Here is a 13,022-nt window from a genome sequence, read left to right on the forward strand (position 1 = left end):
GCTAGAGTAGTGTGATGTGGTAGTGGGGCCATCTCCCCAGAATTGCCCGGCTAAAGGGCAGTGTCCCCCAAGGGTGACCCACAGCTGTAGCACTTCGGGGTGTTCCTGTCTCACCCTGGCTGGGTCTGAGCCGGTTTGTTTAGGGTATGCACTTCCCTATTCTGCAGCGGGGCTGGGTGCTTTGGGGATTTGGGGTGGCCCAGCCCTGGCCCAGCCCGACCATCTCCCCCCCACACCCCAATCTAGAGCTGCTGGAACTGTGGGCGCAAGGCCAGCGAGACGTGCAGCGGCTGTAACGCAGCGCGCTACTGCGGCTCCTTCTGCCAGCACAAGGACTGGGAGAAGCACCACCATGTGTGTGGCCAGAGCCTGCAAGGCCCCACGGCCGTGGTGGCCGACCCAGTGCCTGGACAGCCTGATGCCACTGCCAGCCTGGGCCCCTGCCTGCCCACGGGTGCTACCAGCCCTAGCGAAGCTGGCTCCACTGGGCCCTCTCGACCCGCCTCCCCTGGCCCACTGGATGCCGCGCCCCGCTGACCACTCCCAGACCCACTGCTCAGCTCACGGGCACATGCCCACCGACCCCACCCGGCCCCAGCCGCCCAGATGCTGCGCTCGGCCCTGGGAGCCCAACTATTGGAGTCACTGCTGCTACTGCTTCTCTCCAAAAGAAAACACAGAACCAACAAAAACTGCATTCAACGCAACTTCCTCAGCTACCTGATGATCTCACGCAACAACCTCTTCAGGCATCCTCAGAACCTCCCACCAAGCTTTAGACGACGGAGGGGACACTGGCCGGAGTGCCACCGGCTTGTCCACTGCCCTTCTCTCTCTCTCTCTGTCCCCCCCTCCCTCCCTCCCTCTCTTCCCCTCTCCTTTCTCTCCCTCTTTTTTCTGTCTTTATGACTTTCACACGCTTTCTCTTTAATGAAAAAAAGTAATCGTTTGATGGCTTATATTTTCAGTGAAGAATTTTGGGGGGTTTTATGGCAAAAAAAAAAAAAGCTACTCAGAAATGGACAAACTGTGGGGAGGTTTCCCCTTCCTGATTGAAAAGGGAAAAAGAAAACTTATTTTATAGCAGAGATCTGAGTCGCTGTGTCACCGAAATCACCCCAGGGGTATGTGGCTGATTCGGTGAAGACGGCAAGAAAGACTTCAGTTTCTGACCCAAGAAGCATTTTTTGGTTTCAGATTTTTTTCCTTTCATGTCAAACTCTTTGGCTTTAAGTAGAAATCCAAAAAGTTGTTTTTTTTAAAAAAAAGTAAAGGAAGCAAACCTGTAAACTACCTTGCCAGCTAGCCAGCCAAGGACGCCGCACACACCTCTGCTCCAAAGGAAATCCAAAAAGCAAACACAAGAAGTCAAAATCCAAAATTTGTTTGTCACTGCCAAAGTATTTTTTTTCACTGTTTTACTCCACTCTTGGGTTTGTTCCGATGTTGGTCTTTTCTTTTGATTCTGTTTTGAAGTTTGGGATATTGGGGTTTGGAGGGTTTTGCCCAACAAGAAGCGACTTTTGTTTCTTTTCGACGAGACGGCAGCGCCTTCGCTGGGCACAGAGCGGCGGGCCACGCAGCCAGCCCTCGGCACCCTGCCGGCCACGCGCACGAGCGTGTATGTGTGTGTGCACGCCCAGCAAGGCATTACACGCGTGCAGGGGAAGATAACTCTGTCTGTCCTCACGCCCTCTGTGAAATTTCATCACATTTAATTTCTTCCACTTGTGAAAAAAAAGTACTAACGTGTCCTTCCCAGAGAGAGCATAATTCCGAAACAAAACTGTGACAATCTTTCGGGTTGATTCTTACGTGCTTTTCAAAGTACAAGGAGACAGCAACTGCGCCTTTAACAACTGCTTCTCCGTTTTTCCTCCTCTACCTCTTCTGCCCCTCCTCAGTGCCGCCCCACCCAACTCATCTTTGCCCCACTGCCATCCACCCCCAGTGTTCCCTACACCTTCTCTCCTTTCTTCACACTTTTGCAGAAAAAGAAAAAAAACGACAAACAAGAACAGTCCGCCCTCTCCGCACCTTCTGGAGACTTGGTCAGCTGTGTATAACCTCGCGTTTCTGTCCAGCTGATCCTCAGGGGGGGATGTACCCCCACTCTAGCCCTGTCCACCCCACCCCACTCAACTCCCCCAACGATCTCAAGGAGGAAATAAAGGAGTAAGGAAATTCTCACCTGTACTCAATGGGAGAACAAACGGCAGACATGGTCCATGATCTGGCATTTTCTTGCATCGCTGTAAGAAGTTCCCAGGACTGGAGTGCAATACGGGGAGTGACCAGCTACTGAAACCGGGGTTCCCGAGGGGCCCCGCCGAGAGGCAAGAAGTCAATAGTGTACGTTAATGTGAATGTATATAGTCCTTGCAGAGGTCCAAATAATGATATTCATGATGATAATGAAGAGATGTTTGCCAAATAAAAAAAAAATTAAGAGAAACTGCAGAAGTATGTAAAGTTTAGGAAATCGATATTCAAAGAAATCTGAACTGTGGTCCTATGGGGAGCAATGGGTTTGTTTGATTGCTGTTATTTTTTCAGAGCTGTAAGAATTCATTCTTTGAGTATTGAAAGAAAGGGTTCCATCTGGTTGCCAGGACTAGATGCCACGCCGAAGCACGCCTGACATTGGAAACCTAATTCTGAAAGTCGAGATAGATCTATTTCATCCACCAGAAAATTCCTCGTTCCAGCCACCATCTTCGATGCCCAGTGCTGTGGGTCCATCAGCCTCTTAGAGGTTTGCTTTTGTGGGTTTCAGAAAAGCAAAGACCAGTTTGGGATCTGGGCTCTCGAGACAGCGGACGCCCACCTGTCATGTTTCCAGCCTGCTTTCTTTCTCTCTTGCAAGCGTTGAACCTATTAAAACTGGTTTCAGATGTGCAGTGGAACGGGCCTGCCTCCCCTCGGAGGTGGGTGCTTTGGACTCTATTCCCACGAGGTTGTGCTGAAAAGTGGTGTCAGGAGAGTGCCTGCCCTGGGTATGCTGGGGTCTGGGGGAGGAGGGCTACGGCTCCTGTTTACCCACATTGCTACCATCAGGACTTGAGGGGTGACACCGAGGTCTGAAGTGAGTTGTGGAATAGCCCCTCACCTGAAGACCTGCTGGTTTGCCTTGCCGGCCTCTGTTCCCCTCACGTGGTCCCCCTTTGGGGACAAGCAGGTATGCCAGGAACACTAGCATGTTGGTCAGCTGGCAGCGTCCAGGCCAGACCAATCTCCAGGATTGAATCACAGGCTGAGGGTCTGAGGTGGGGTGGTCCCTCCCACCCCAGCTGTCAAGAAGAGGGAACACTCAAGTCAGCTATAAAAGGCTTCCTGGCATGATTCCCACATCTAGATCCCATTCACCAAGGAGCCATCACTGGCAGAGGCTGCGGAAACCTGGCACGAGGGGCTTGCCACAGACCCACAGTGGAGCCTCTGCTGTGCCGAGAGCATCTTCAGGATTAGGGGATGGCAGCGAGGTAGGGTGGGGGCCTGAAGTGAGGAGGTCAGGCCCAGAATGGGTGGGAGGGGGATGTCCTGGTAAGGGCAGCCTCAGCCAAAGCAGCTCCTCCCGCCCAGGGAGGCCTGAGGAAGGTGCTAGAGCTCCTTTCTATGCTTTGGGAGCTGGCATTTCTATCGGTCACTGTGCTTAGGCCCCATTTGGCCAAAGAGCTCATGGCGGAACCAAACACAGAATCAATAGCTTCAGGATGGAGGTGGAGCTTTTGCATTAGGAGTTGGACTAAATATGAGTATCTGTGCGGTAACCGTATCCACACCTGGAGCACCTACCTTTCTTATACAAAGAGAAGATCTAGCCTCCCACTCTCTGCTCAGAGGCCAGCCTGCCCTGGTACCTGCTGAGCTTACATACCACTGACCAGTGATGCATGTGCAGGAGTCTCCTCCACAAGTCACAGCCAAGATCAGACACAGGTGACCCAAAAGCTCTGTGAGATGCAGCTACTCAGAGACTTCCTTCCCACAAATCAAGCCAAAACAGCAGTTTACCTCTCCTGTTTTGAGGCCAAAACTGCAGTAAGAAAGCAGCGGCCAGAGCCCGAAGCCCACAGGTGGAGACAGAAGGATGAATGCTGGCACCCGGACCCCTCTCTTTCACTCCCATGTAGAAAGCCCCCTAGTATATGATTCTCGACCTTTCCCACCCCTTCCTCTCATCTCCTTGTTTCTCATCCTGCTCTGGACCCAGGCTGGCCTTTCTCTTAGGATGTGTCACCATCCCCAGGTGGTGTCTGGGGGGGTACTCTGTTGGCAAAGACCAGTGCCTTCCATTCAATGGACAGGCTGGCACAACTCAGACTCCATCTGAAGAGAGAAAGTCCCCCTGCTCATGCCTCACCAGGACACAGAAAAGCCTTGGGTGTTACCAGGGGCAAAGAGGAGAGCTAGAGCAAGTCTCGGGGATCCAGGAGGGTAAGGACTATAGAATAAGAGGAGCCGAACTCCCAGGAAGGGGCTGCCCTGTGGGTTTGGCAGGTGGGGTCACTCCAGGGCCCCAAGAGGTTCAGTGGCGGAGGAAGATGGACGGGAGAGGGGCAGGGGGGTGTTGGTTTTGGTTTCATCCCGATGACATGGTGGAGAGGGATCGGTCAGGCCCTAACTTTCTCCTATTTGCCAATTTTTCCAAATATGTCCTCAAAATGACACCAAAGCCTTTTCTCTGTTATCCACCCATCTTGCCCGTCCCAGCCCACTCTCGCTAGCATGTTTAACCATCATTTTCCCCATCCTCTCAGCCCACAATTATTTATTGATTCTTTTCTTTCATCGGTTCATCCTTCTGACCAATCTAGTCATCTGTCTGGCCTTCTATTCACCCACCTATCTATCTACTCACTGACCCACCCACCCATGTCCCAGCTATCACTTGATCCCATCCTCCTCTATTCATCCTTTCACCCACCCACCTGTCTCTCCGCCGTCCACCCCTAAACACATCATGCATGTATCTATCCATTCATCCTTCAGTCTAACCCACACAACCATGCTGCAGTCCACCCGCCCATCCACGTCTCCATCCACTGAACCCAGAATAGCACAACCAACCCCCTTGGTATTCCAAAGCTGCGAGGGTGCTTTGTATTCTCCCGTGACCTTGGCTGCCCGAAAGGAATCCGCCTGTGGGCTCGGCTGCCCCCTGCTAGTGCTCCAGCCATGAGTCCAGGCCTGTTCCAAGGACAGATGAGGTTCTGCTGTAGGCATAATGGGCAGATTGGATTGATGTCCTAGCTAGTCTGGGACCACCTGCAGTGTGGTGGCCATGGGCCAAGAATGCCAGTTGAGAGGTGGCCCGCACATCTACTAAGGGGCCCTGTGACCAGAACCGCCAGTCAGGGTAAGTATATTCCCTGACAAAACCCCAACATTGCAGGGTGGGGCTGCCCTGTTCTCTCCTCATCTCCAGGGTCACTGCCCAGAGGAAGTATCCCCAGGAAAGGAGGGAGAGGGGAAGGAAGAACCCACTGCTGGCTCCCCCCAGACCCCGGCATCTGGAGCCCCTCTTCTCCCGGGGTTTTCTGATCATGCTGCCTCACTCCCATTCCCATCTTCATCCTGGGGTCCCCGACAGCTGGAAATTAGTCCTTTGGAGTTCTGAGTAAGGCAGGAATAGGCCCTGCCAAGGCTGAATTGGGCTGATGGTTGTGGGTGTTCCTGGGACTCTAGTGGCCCAGTGCAAGCCCCCAGCCTAGCTCTCCCCAGCCCCAGTGGCCTGTTTCCTTGGGCCTCCAGGGCTCTCATGCCACACAGGGCATTTTCCAAAAATGCAACCGGCAACAGGCTCCGGGTCACAGTCCTGCTGGCAAAAGAGGAGGAAGAGAATGAGAACGGGGACGTGCAGGAGCTGGACCCTGAGGTCCCATCTGCTCCTCGGATATGTCACAGATAAGGCTGGGGGAGCTGGGTGTCTGTGACAGCAACCTGTATTGGTCCTCAGCGTTTCAGGAAACTCCCCCTTGCATGCTTTCGTTCCTTGTGTTTCCATTCGGCTGGCCGCTGGAGTGCCACCCAAAGACCCCTCGTAACAGGAATGATGTTGGGACTCAAACCGGAGCCTGTTTTTTGAATGTTAGAATAAAAGCATTGGATGCCCTTGCTCCCACATGGACAAGGGGCCCAGTCAGGCCAGCCATGGGCTCGCCCATTGCGTCCTCCTCAGGCCGAGGGGGTCTGGCCGTGGGAACGGGGCCAGGACACAGCCTCGCACAACCTCATGGGGAATGCATTGATTTTCCACTTTCTCTTTCTTCCTTTTTTAAAAATAATTCTCCTAAAGGAGTTGGACCTCAAGTGTTGGGTCGTTTTCCTGTAACGGGTTTTCCTCAAGCTGTGTAGGATCCGTGGCATGCCGTCCCCGTCGCGTGTCCTCTGATGTACCCTGTTTGACCTGGATGCTGTAAGATGTTACGATTCAGGTCACGTCAGTTACCTCTGTGTCGTGTAATAAAACCAACATTTGCCATCATGGCTCTGCCTCTCCTTGGGTTCCAGGCAATTCCGGCGAAGCCCCTTTTCATACATTTACTCACCAAATATATGTTGGGGGCTTTCTCAGTGCCAGGCAAGCGAGACAAGGCCCTGCCCCAAAGGAGTGAACACCCGCGTGACATAGGTTGGAATGTGAATGGGGTTCGGGTGGAAAACCCTCTGCTCAGTCCACCCACGGCCTCTTATGTTCTTGCCAAGAGGGGCGAACTTTCAAAGGTTGTGTCCTCAAGGTGATCTGGACAACCTTGGACCCTAGACGACACCCATGGCTTCATGGACCCTGACTCCTACTGTTTGTGGCAATGCTGGGCATCTCCCACAAGACCCTGAGGGTGGACACAGGACCCGAAGGTGGACACCAAGGAAAGGGACACCTTGACCCACAAGGAGCCAGAGTATCAGCCATGGCATCCTAGCTCCCAGGGCGGGTCCCTTCCAGAGTCGGGCGCCCAGGACTTGGAACTCCCAGTTCGCTGGCAGCCCCTGGGGGAGGGGTGTTATTAATACTCGGGCCCAGGCTTGGAACATGGTGTATTTTAAAAGGCGTCATTGGAAAGGCCAGTGTGGGGGCGAGGCTGTCCCCACGCCAGGCGGCTGGCGGGAGCCCCAGCTGGGCCTGGTGTGTCAGCAGTCTCGGCATAGAGTGGAATGACAATGTTTTTCCATTGCAGAGGTCTGAGCTCAGAGGGAGGCTGCTGGAGGCCGGGCCTGAGTCCAGTGGCTCTCTACTTGGTGCCCTGCCTCCCATGTGGAAACAGAGGGAAGGGCCCAGGCCCGAGGCCCTCCATGGGGCCTCGGACCCACAGGAGGGAGGGGACCAACTATCTCACGTTAGGGGAGAAAGACAGGCAGTGGCTACACCACCATCCTTGTCCAGCCAATCTTAGACTGAAGCCCTGTCCTCGGTGCGGACATGGATGCTGCCCTTGAGGCACTCTGGACTGCCAGGGGAGACTTGGGGATATATAATTTGCATGGGACAGACAGAGGGAAAGGCCCAGGCATAGTGGTCACAAGAAAGAGGAGCAATCAGGGAGGCTCCCTGGAAGCAGCGGCCCCTTGGAGTCGTGCGCATGTAAGTGTGGGCAGCTGTGTGGAGACAAGGAAAGAGGGAAGAGACAAGGACGACCTGCATTTGAGCTGGGAGTCCTGCACATACAGGAACACAGCTGACTGGAGGCCGTGAGACTCTGCCTGGAGACCACCTTACCTCAGGGGCCGAGAGGATGCCATGCAGTCTTCAGCTCAGCCTCCTGGAGGTGAGAACAAAACTGGGTGGGGTAAGGGAAGGGGAAGTCGGGTGAGGAGCCAGGGGACCTCAGCTTCCCAGGGCTGGCGCGGCAGCCACGAGTCTCCCCCTGACTCGTCCCCCCTGTACCCATAGCCCAGAGGAGAATGCTGCCCCAGCTCTGGGCTTCCAGTCCAACTCCACTGGGCCCTGCAACTCTCCCTTTCAATTCCAAGTCCCCGAGGAAGAGACCCAGCTGGCCCAACTTTGACCCACTTCCTATGGCCCGGGGCTGGTGTCTGGGCTGGAGGGGGCAAATGCACTAGAGGGGTCCCCTGTAAACATGTCAGGAGGATAGAAAAGGCACAACAGGCACTCCACCAAGACTGAGCCAGGAACGGACGGATGGAAGAGACCAGGGCACACAGGGACACAGGCCTGCAGTTGTCCTCCATGGGCAGCAAGTGAGGAACCGTGGAGGCGGCAGAAGCAGGCTTAACAAACTGTCTTCAGGGCCCCAGTATCCACTGTCTGAGCTCTGTGTAATTCAACCGTTTTGCCCTGTGGCCAGGGCAGGATTCTGGCTTCATTTAAGTGTCTCCCACCTAAAAGCTGGTCCAGAATGGGGAGTGGGAGAGGGGTGGGTCCATGGGGAATCGATAGGGGTTCAGGAGGAGGGACAGAGGTAGACCTCTGACCCCTGTGGCACCCACCCTATCTTCACTCCTCCAGACCTTTGCTCAATCTGTTCCCTCTGCCCAGACCATCCTTGGCCCTGGCTCTGCCTGACACAATTCATCAAGGGCGGCTCAAATGCCACCTCCTCCAGGAAGCTTGCTCTGAACCCACTGTCCATCTTTCCTGCTTCTGCGTGCTCAGATAATTTGCTCATGCCTGTGTCATCCTAACAATGGCCTACTGCTAAGTGAGGTGTAACACCGAGCGAGGAGTGTGGACTGGCTACTCCAGTGAGCTTCCTCATTGCCACCGCCCCTAGCTCAGGCCTGGAAGCAAGCCTGGCTGAGCTGACATGGGGGAGGCCATCCCTGGCTCCACCTCAGCTGTGCTTTTCTCTCCACCTTGAGTGTTCTGGAAGTGATAGAACTGTGAGGAACAAAGGGACAGGTCAGGAGTAAAGGCGTCTAACCCCTCAGGGCCCAAAAGCCAGGGCTGGGAGTTTGACTGCAGCTGGAAGCCATTTAAGTGCTTAGTGGGCGCAGCTGGCCTGGGGGAGGGCTTAAAACCCAGGGAAGGCACCAGTATGTGCTGGTGTGGAAATGAGCGCTAGAGGCCTGGTCGGCTCACCCCGTCATCTACCATGTGGCCTTTCCTCAGCCGTGCTCTCTTCCCACCTCCAACCGAGGCCTGGCTCCAAAGGGCTTCCTCAGACTCTGAGGCTCAGGGCTGGGGGGCCTGGAGCGGGACTGAGAAGACCTCTCTGGTGCCAGGGTGTGGGGACAGGAAGGAGGAGGAGGCCAGGGAAGCGGAGGACAATGAGGAAGACGAGGAAGATGCAAGCTTCCCTCTGTCTCTACTAGAGAGCGAGGACCTGGCTGAGCACCCAGTAGCTGACCAGGTAACAGCCTCATGGAGCACAGCTGCTTGGAGCATCCAGTGGAGGCTGGCCAGGAACCTCAGGGACCCTGTGCATGGTGGTGGGGGGTGGGAAGACAGGGGAAGAAATACTGAGTTCTGACCTGAGAGGTGAAAGGGCTACTGTCCCCTGCCTGGAAGAGGGTAGTGGAGATGTCCACCCCTGCATAGGCTGGAGCGGGCAGGATGGCCTCTCTGGCCTGGAGGAGCTTTTGTGTGTTGGTGAAGGATTATAGGGGTTTCTCTGTAGCCCAAGTCCATGACCTTCCTATTCCCCTTGGAGAAGCCCCCAGCATGTCCCTCTGAGAGGCCACTAAACCTGAGGACTAGTGGGGTCAGGCCTGCCCTGCTCTGTCCTCCCTTCAGAGGAGCCTGGGGGCATTTTGCCTTGTGGCTCAGCCTGGGGCTGTGTGCTGGCAGGAGCTGGAGTCCATCAAACTGAAGCTGTGGGCCATGGAGCAGGCCCAGGGACCAGAGCCACCCAGGGCTCAGGCCCTGGCGGAAAAAGAGGAGGGGTCGGGGGCCATGCTGGCCCAGCAGCTGCTGAGTCCAGAGACAGGTAGGAGCCAGCAAGACTCTTTCCTTGGGCGGTGGGTGGGTCCCCCAAGTCCTCAAACATGCAGCCCTGAGCCCGCTTCCTCCTCTGTAAATCCAGATGGGCTGCAAACTGCTGCTGGGAAGGGGCCGCTCACAGGGAGCGCTGGCCTGGCAGGCAGCAGTAAGTCCTTCTAGAACGGACCCAAGACGTGACCTCTACCCCCAGGAGTGCAACAAGCCACAAATGTGAGGTGCCTGACTTTAGCAGCTGCCGAGGGGCCTCCAACCCCATCTTGAGGCTGTTCTCTCCCCAGGCCGCCCCTACCCTGGGACCCCTGTGGAGAAGATGGAAGTGGACCACAGATCCATCTATGTGGGCAATGTGAGCACAGGAGGGGAACAAGATGGGATCCCTTCACGGGGCACCCTGAGTCTGCTGCCTCCTTCTGGCTGTGAGGATCAAGGGAAGGGAAATGTGTAGGGGTCAAACTCAGAGCCACGCAGGCCCAGGGGAGACGCAGGAGGGCAGGGTCTGAAGAAGCAGGGGAAGGACCCGGGCCTGTGTCATCAAGAGCTCTAATTTCCCAGCGTGAGCTAGGAGTTGGGATTTCCACATGAAATCTGTCAACTGGTCAATCATTGGCAACGAATTCCACTTTAAAAAGTCACACATTCTTTGTACATGCCAAATAAATATGGTGGCGGGGGTGGGCACCTACCATGTATGGGATGTTTGTCTCAGTCTCCAGTCTATCCTCAGCCTGGGTGCTACCACCCACACCCTGGGGGCCAGTCAACCCCTCTCTACCAAGAACATATGCTGCAGGAGGCTCTGGGAGGGTGAGGACCCTGCAGGAGCCCCCACACACCAGGGCAGTGCCTGTGACAGGTGGACTACGGGGGAACCGCCAAAGAGCTGGAGGCCTACTTCAACCACTGCGGGGAGGTCCAGCGGGTCACCATCCTGTGTGACAAGTTCTCTGGACACCCCAAAGGGTCAGTGCAGGGCCAGGGGGAGGGGGCCTGGCACCCCAGGGTGCTGCCCAGCATGGGCCACTTGGGGTGGGCCCTCACCAGTCCCTGTCCCACCCCAGCTATGCCTACGTAGAGTTTGCCAGTGAGAGTTCAGTTCAGGCTGCTGTGGAGCTGGATGAGAGCATCTTCCGAGGCCGGGTCATCAAGGTGCATGTCCCACATGAGTCACCAGGGCATCTCGAGGTGGGGGCACTAGGGTGTGCAGGCTCTGCTCTGAGCATCCCTACATTAACCCATTGATCCCTGAGGTGCCAGGAATTGCAGGCATAGGGAGGCTGACACACAGCTTACCGGCCTGACCCTTCTCCAATCTCCCAGCATCTCTGGGCACACCTGCTGGGCAGCAGGGGTGGGGTGGAGGCACCTCAGACCCCAGAGAGTTTGGCCTGGGTGTGGCACTGGGGGAGCTCCCCTCCCAAGCCAGACTCCACCTCCTACAGGAGGAGATGTTGGCTCATCAGGGGCACATCATGTGACCAGAGCTACGGCTGGACAATTTAGGCCTAAGTGGGGATCTTGGGAAGGTCCAGAACAAGTTTAGGGTCTGATGCCTTCAGTGGCCCCGTGCCCTGGGGGTTCTGGTGGGCTCTGGTGCCTGTGCATACCTACCTGTAAGCCTATAGCAAAGAAGTCTAGGAAGACTTCCTGGAGGCAGCTCTGCCCTGGGGAGGGGATTTAGGCTGCACCAGGGAGGAGGATGGGAGAACAGGGGTCTTGGGCCACTTGGCCTTTGGTTTCAGGTGCTGCCCAAGAGGACCAACTTACCAGGGATCAGCTCCACAGACCGAGGGGGCCTGCGGAAACACCCAGGCACGAGGGGGACACCCTTCCCCCGCAGCAGCCTCCAAGGTGGTGCTCACTTCAGACCACAAGGGCGGAACAGGTGAGTGCTGGTGGGAAGGGCACAGCCCTGGGTGGGCACTCACCTCCCATTCTCTCTCTGCACAGGGAGCGTGGACGAGTCTCACTGTGGTATTCACCGTACTGAATGAAGGACAGCTGCGAAGGACAGCCGCGATTTTGAGAGTGGCCTGGGTCAGGAGTATACAGCTGTGCTCCCTGAGGGACCACTTACTTCATGGGGCTGGGGCCGGAGGGCTGTGGGCTCAAACATCAGGGCGGGGAGAAAAGCAAGAGGCCAGAGGAGAAATTCAGGGTTCACAGAGAGCCGCCTCTATGTCCAGAAGAACTGTTTCCTTTGCTCTGAAGGACGGCCCACAAGGGCTTCACACAGTGGCTCGGACCCCACTGCTGAAGCCACAAGTCACGAAGCAGGGTACGAGGTGGGCCTGGCAGGAGAATGTTACTTGGGGCTTTGGAGGACTCTGGGCGAATCCTCGGGCTGGTGAGGCCCAGGCAGTGTGCTGAGTCAGCTTGGGGTTGGCATACTCAGGGCTCATCAACTAACTACTTTTAAAGAAAAATAGAAATGTGTGTCTTAATAGTAAAGCATAAATTATTAAATTTGAATATTTTTTAAAGCACATGATAATAGACCTCCCTTTATTTGTCTCTCTTGGACACGTGTCCACTCTCATTCTCAGGTCCAGACTCTAAAGAGAAAGGCGGGAGGTGGGATGCAGCTGTGGAGCCAAGACCCATCTCTAACCTACTTCACTGCTAACAGTGAACTGGCAGTGTTGGGGCTTACAGTGCCGCCACGGGCCCTGTGCTACAGGGGAAGCTGTAGCTGACTGTGTCTTAACCTAGGTCTGGTGGCCTCCAGGGCACATGCTGTCCCCACAGTGGGTGCCTCTATGTGTCCTAACGTGTGAGGCACTCCTGGAGCAGGCCTGGCCCTCATCAGAAGTTCAGGAAGCAGAAGCAGACACACCTGGCTTTCTTCCTGAAGATGCACTATGTTCTCTATCCCTTGACTGCATTCAGGGCTGGGAAAGGAAGCCCAGGGCCAAGTACAAATACACTTGATTCTGGTGTTAAATAACTACTCGTGAACCTTCCCTGTGCTTTTCCAAAGCAACTCTCTCTGCCTTGTTATGCTTATTGATTATGAATTCCTTAAGCTTCTAACAGAGCTGCTCTGTGCTTCAATCTGTAGGTGGGTTGGTGGCTACCCAGTGAGTCCACAGGTGGGTTGGTTCCCATCTCTGTCCCTGGT

At 55.4% G+C, this 13,022-nt stretch overlaps 2 protein-coding genes across 9 annotated transcripts in view; both read left to right on the top strand.

The window, feature by feature from the left end:
* The window catches only part of CBFA2T3 (CBFA2/RUNX1 partner transcriptional co-repressor 3), an 89,704-nt gene extending 87,249 nt beyond the window's left edge, over positions 1 to 2,455 (top strand). For all 7 annotated transcript variants that reach the window (XM_039888649.1, XM_039888651.1, XM_039888650.1 and 4 more), the window contains one exon: positions 247 to 2,455. In XM_039888649.1, coding sequence (XP_039744583.1) covers positions 247 to 537 — 291 coding nt within the window. In that variant the 3' untranslated portion in view covers positions 538 to 2,455. The remainder of the gene's footprint in view (positions 1 to 246) is intronic.
* Positions 2,456 to 8,435: 5,980 nt separating this feature from the next.
* PABPN1L (PABPN1 like, cytoplasmic) lies at positions 8,436 to 12,540 on the top strand. 2 transcript variants are annotated; one of them, XM_039888656.1, is made up of 7 exons: positions 8,436 to 9,314; positions 9,752 to 9,890; positions 10,183 to 10,250; positions 10,758 to 10,864; positions 10,963 to 11,050; positions 11,644 to 11,786; positions 11,852 to 11,970. In XM_039888656.1, exons 1-7 carry the CDS (start codon positions 9,057 to 9,059, stop codon positions 11,889 to 11,891), a joined length of 843 nt encoding a protein of 280 aa, XP_039744590.1. In that variant the 5' UTR covers positions 8,436 to 9,056; the 3' UTR covers positions 11,892 to 11,970. The 2 variants fall into 2 exon arrangements, with proteins under 2 accessions (XP_039744590.1, XP_039744589.1); XM_039888655.1 differs by lacking the exon at positions 10,963 to 11,050 and having other exon boundaries at positions 11,644 to 12,540.
* The last annotated feature ends 482 nt before the right edge of the window (positions 12,541 to 13,022 follow it).

This window comes from Pteropus medius, unplaced genomic scaffold, assembly GCF_902729225.1.
Source record: "Pteropus medius unplaced genomic scaffold, Ma_sr-lr_union100, whole genome shotgun sequence".
Classification (NCBI taxonomy): domain Eukaryota; kingdom Metazoa; phylum Chordata; class Mammalia; order Chiroptera; family Pteropodidae; genus Pteropus; species Pteropus medius.

Coding starts and splice junctions, on each gene's coding strand:
- PABPN1L (XM_039888655.1), top strand. CDS start 9,057: ATGTGGCCTTTCCTCAGCCGTGCTCTCTTCCCACCTCCAACCGAGGCC. Junction 10,251..10,757: donor GATCCATCTATGTGGGCAAT/GTGAGCACAGGA, acceptor TGCCTGTGACAG/GTGGACTACGGGGGAACCGC. Junction 10,865..11,643: donor TTCTCTGGACACCCCAAAGG/GTCAGTGCAGGG, acceptor CTTTGGTTTCAG/GTGCTGCCCAAGAGGACCAA.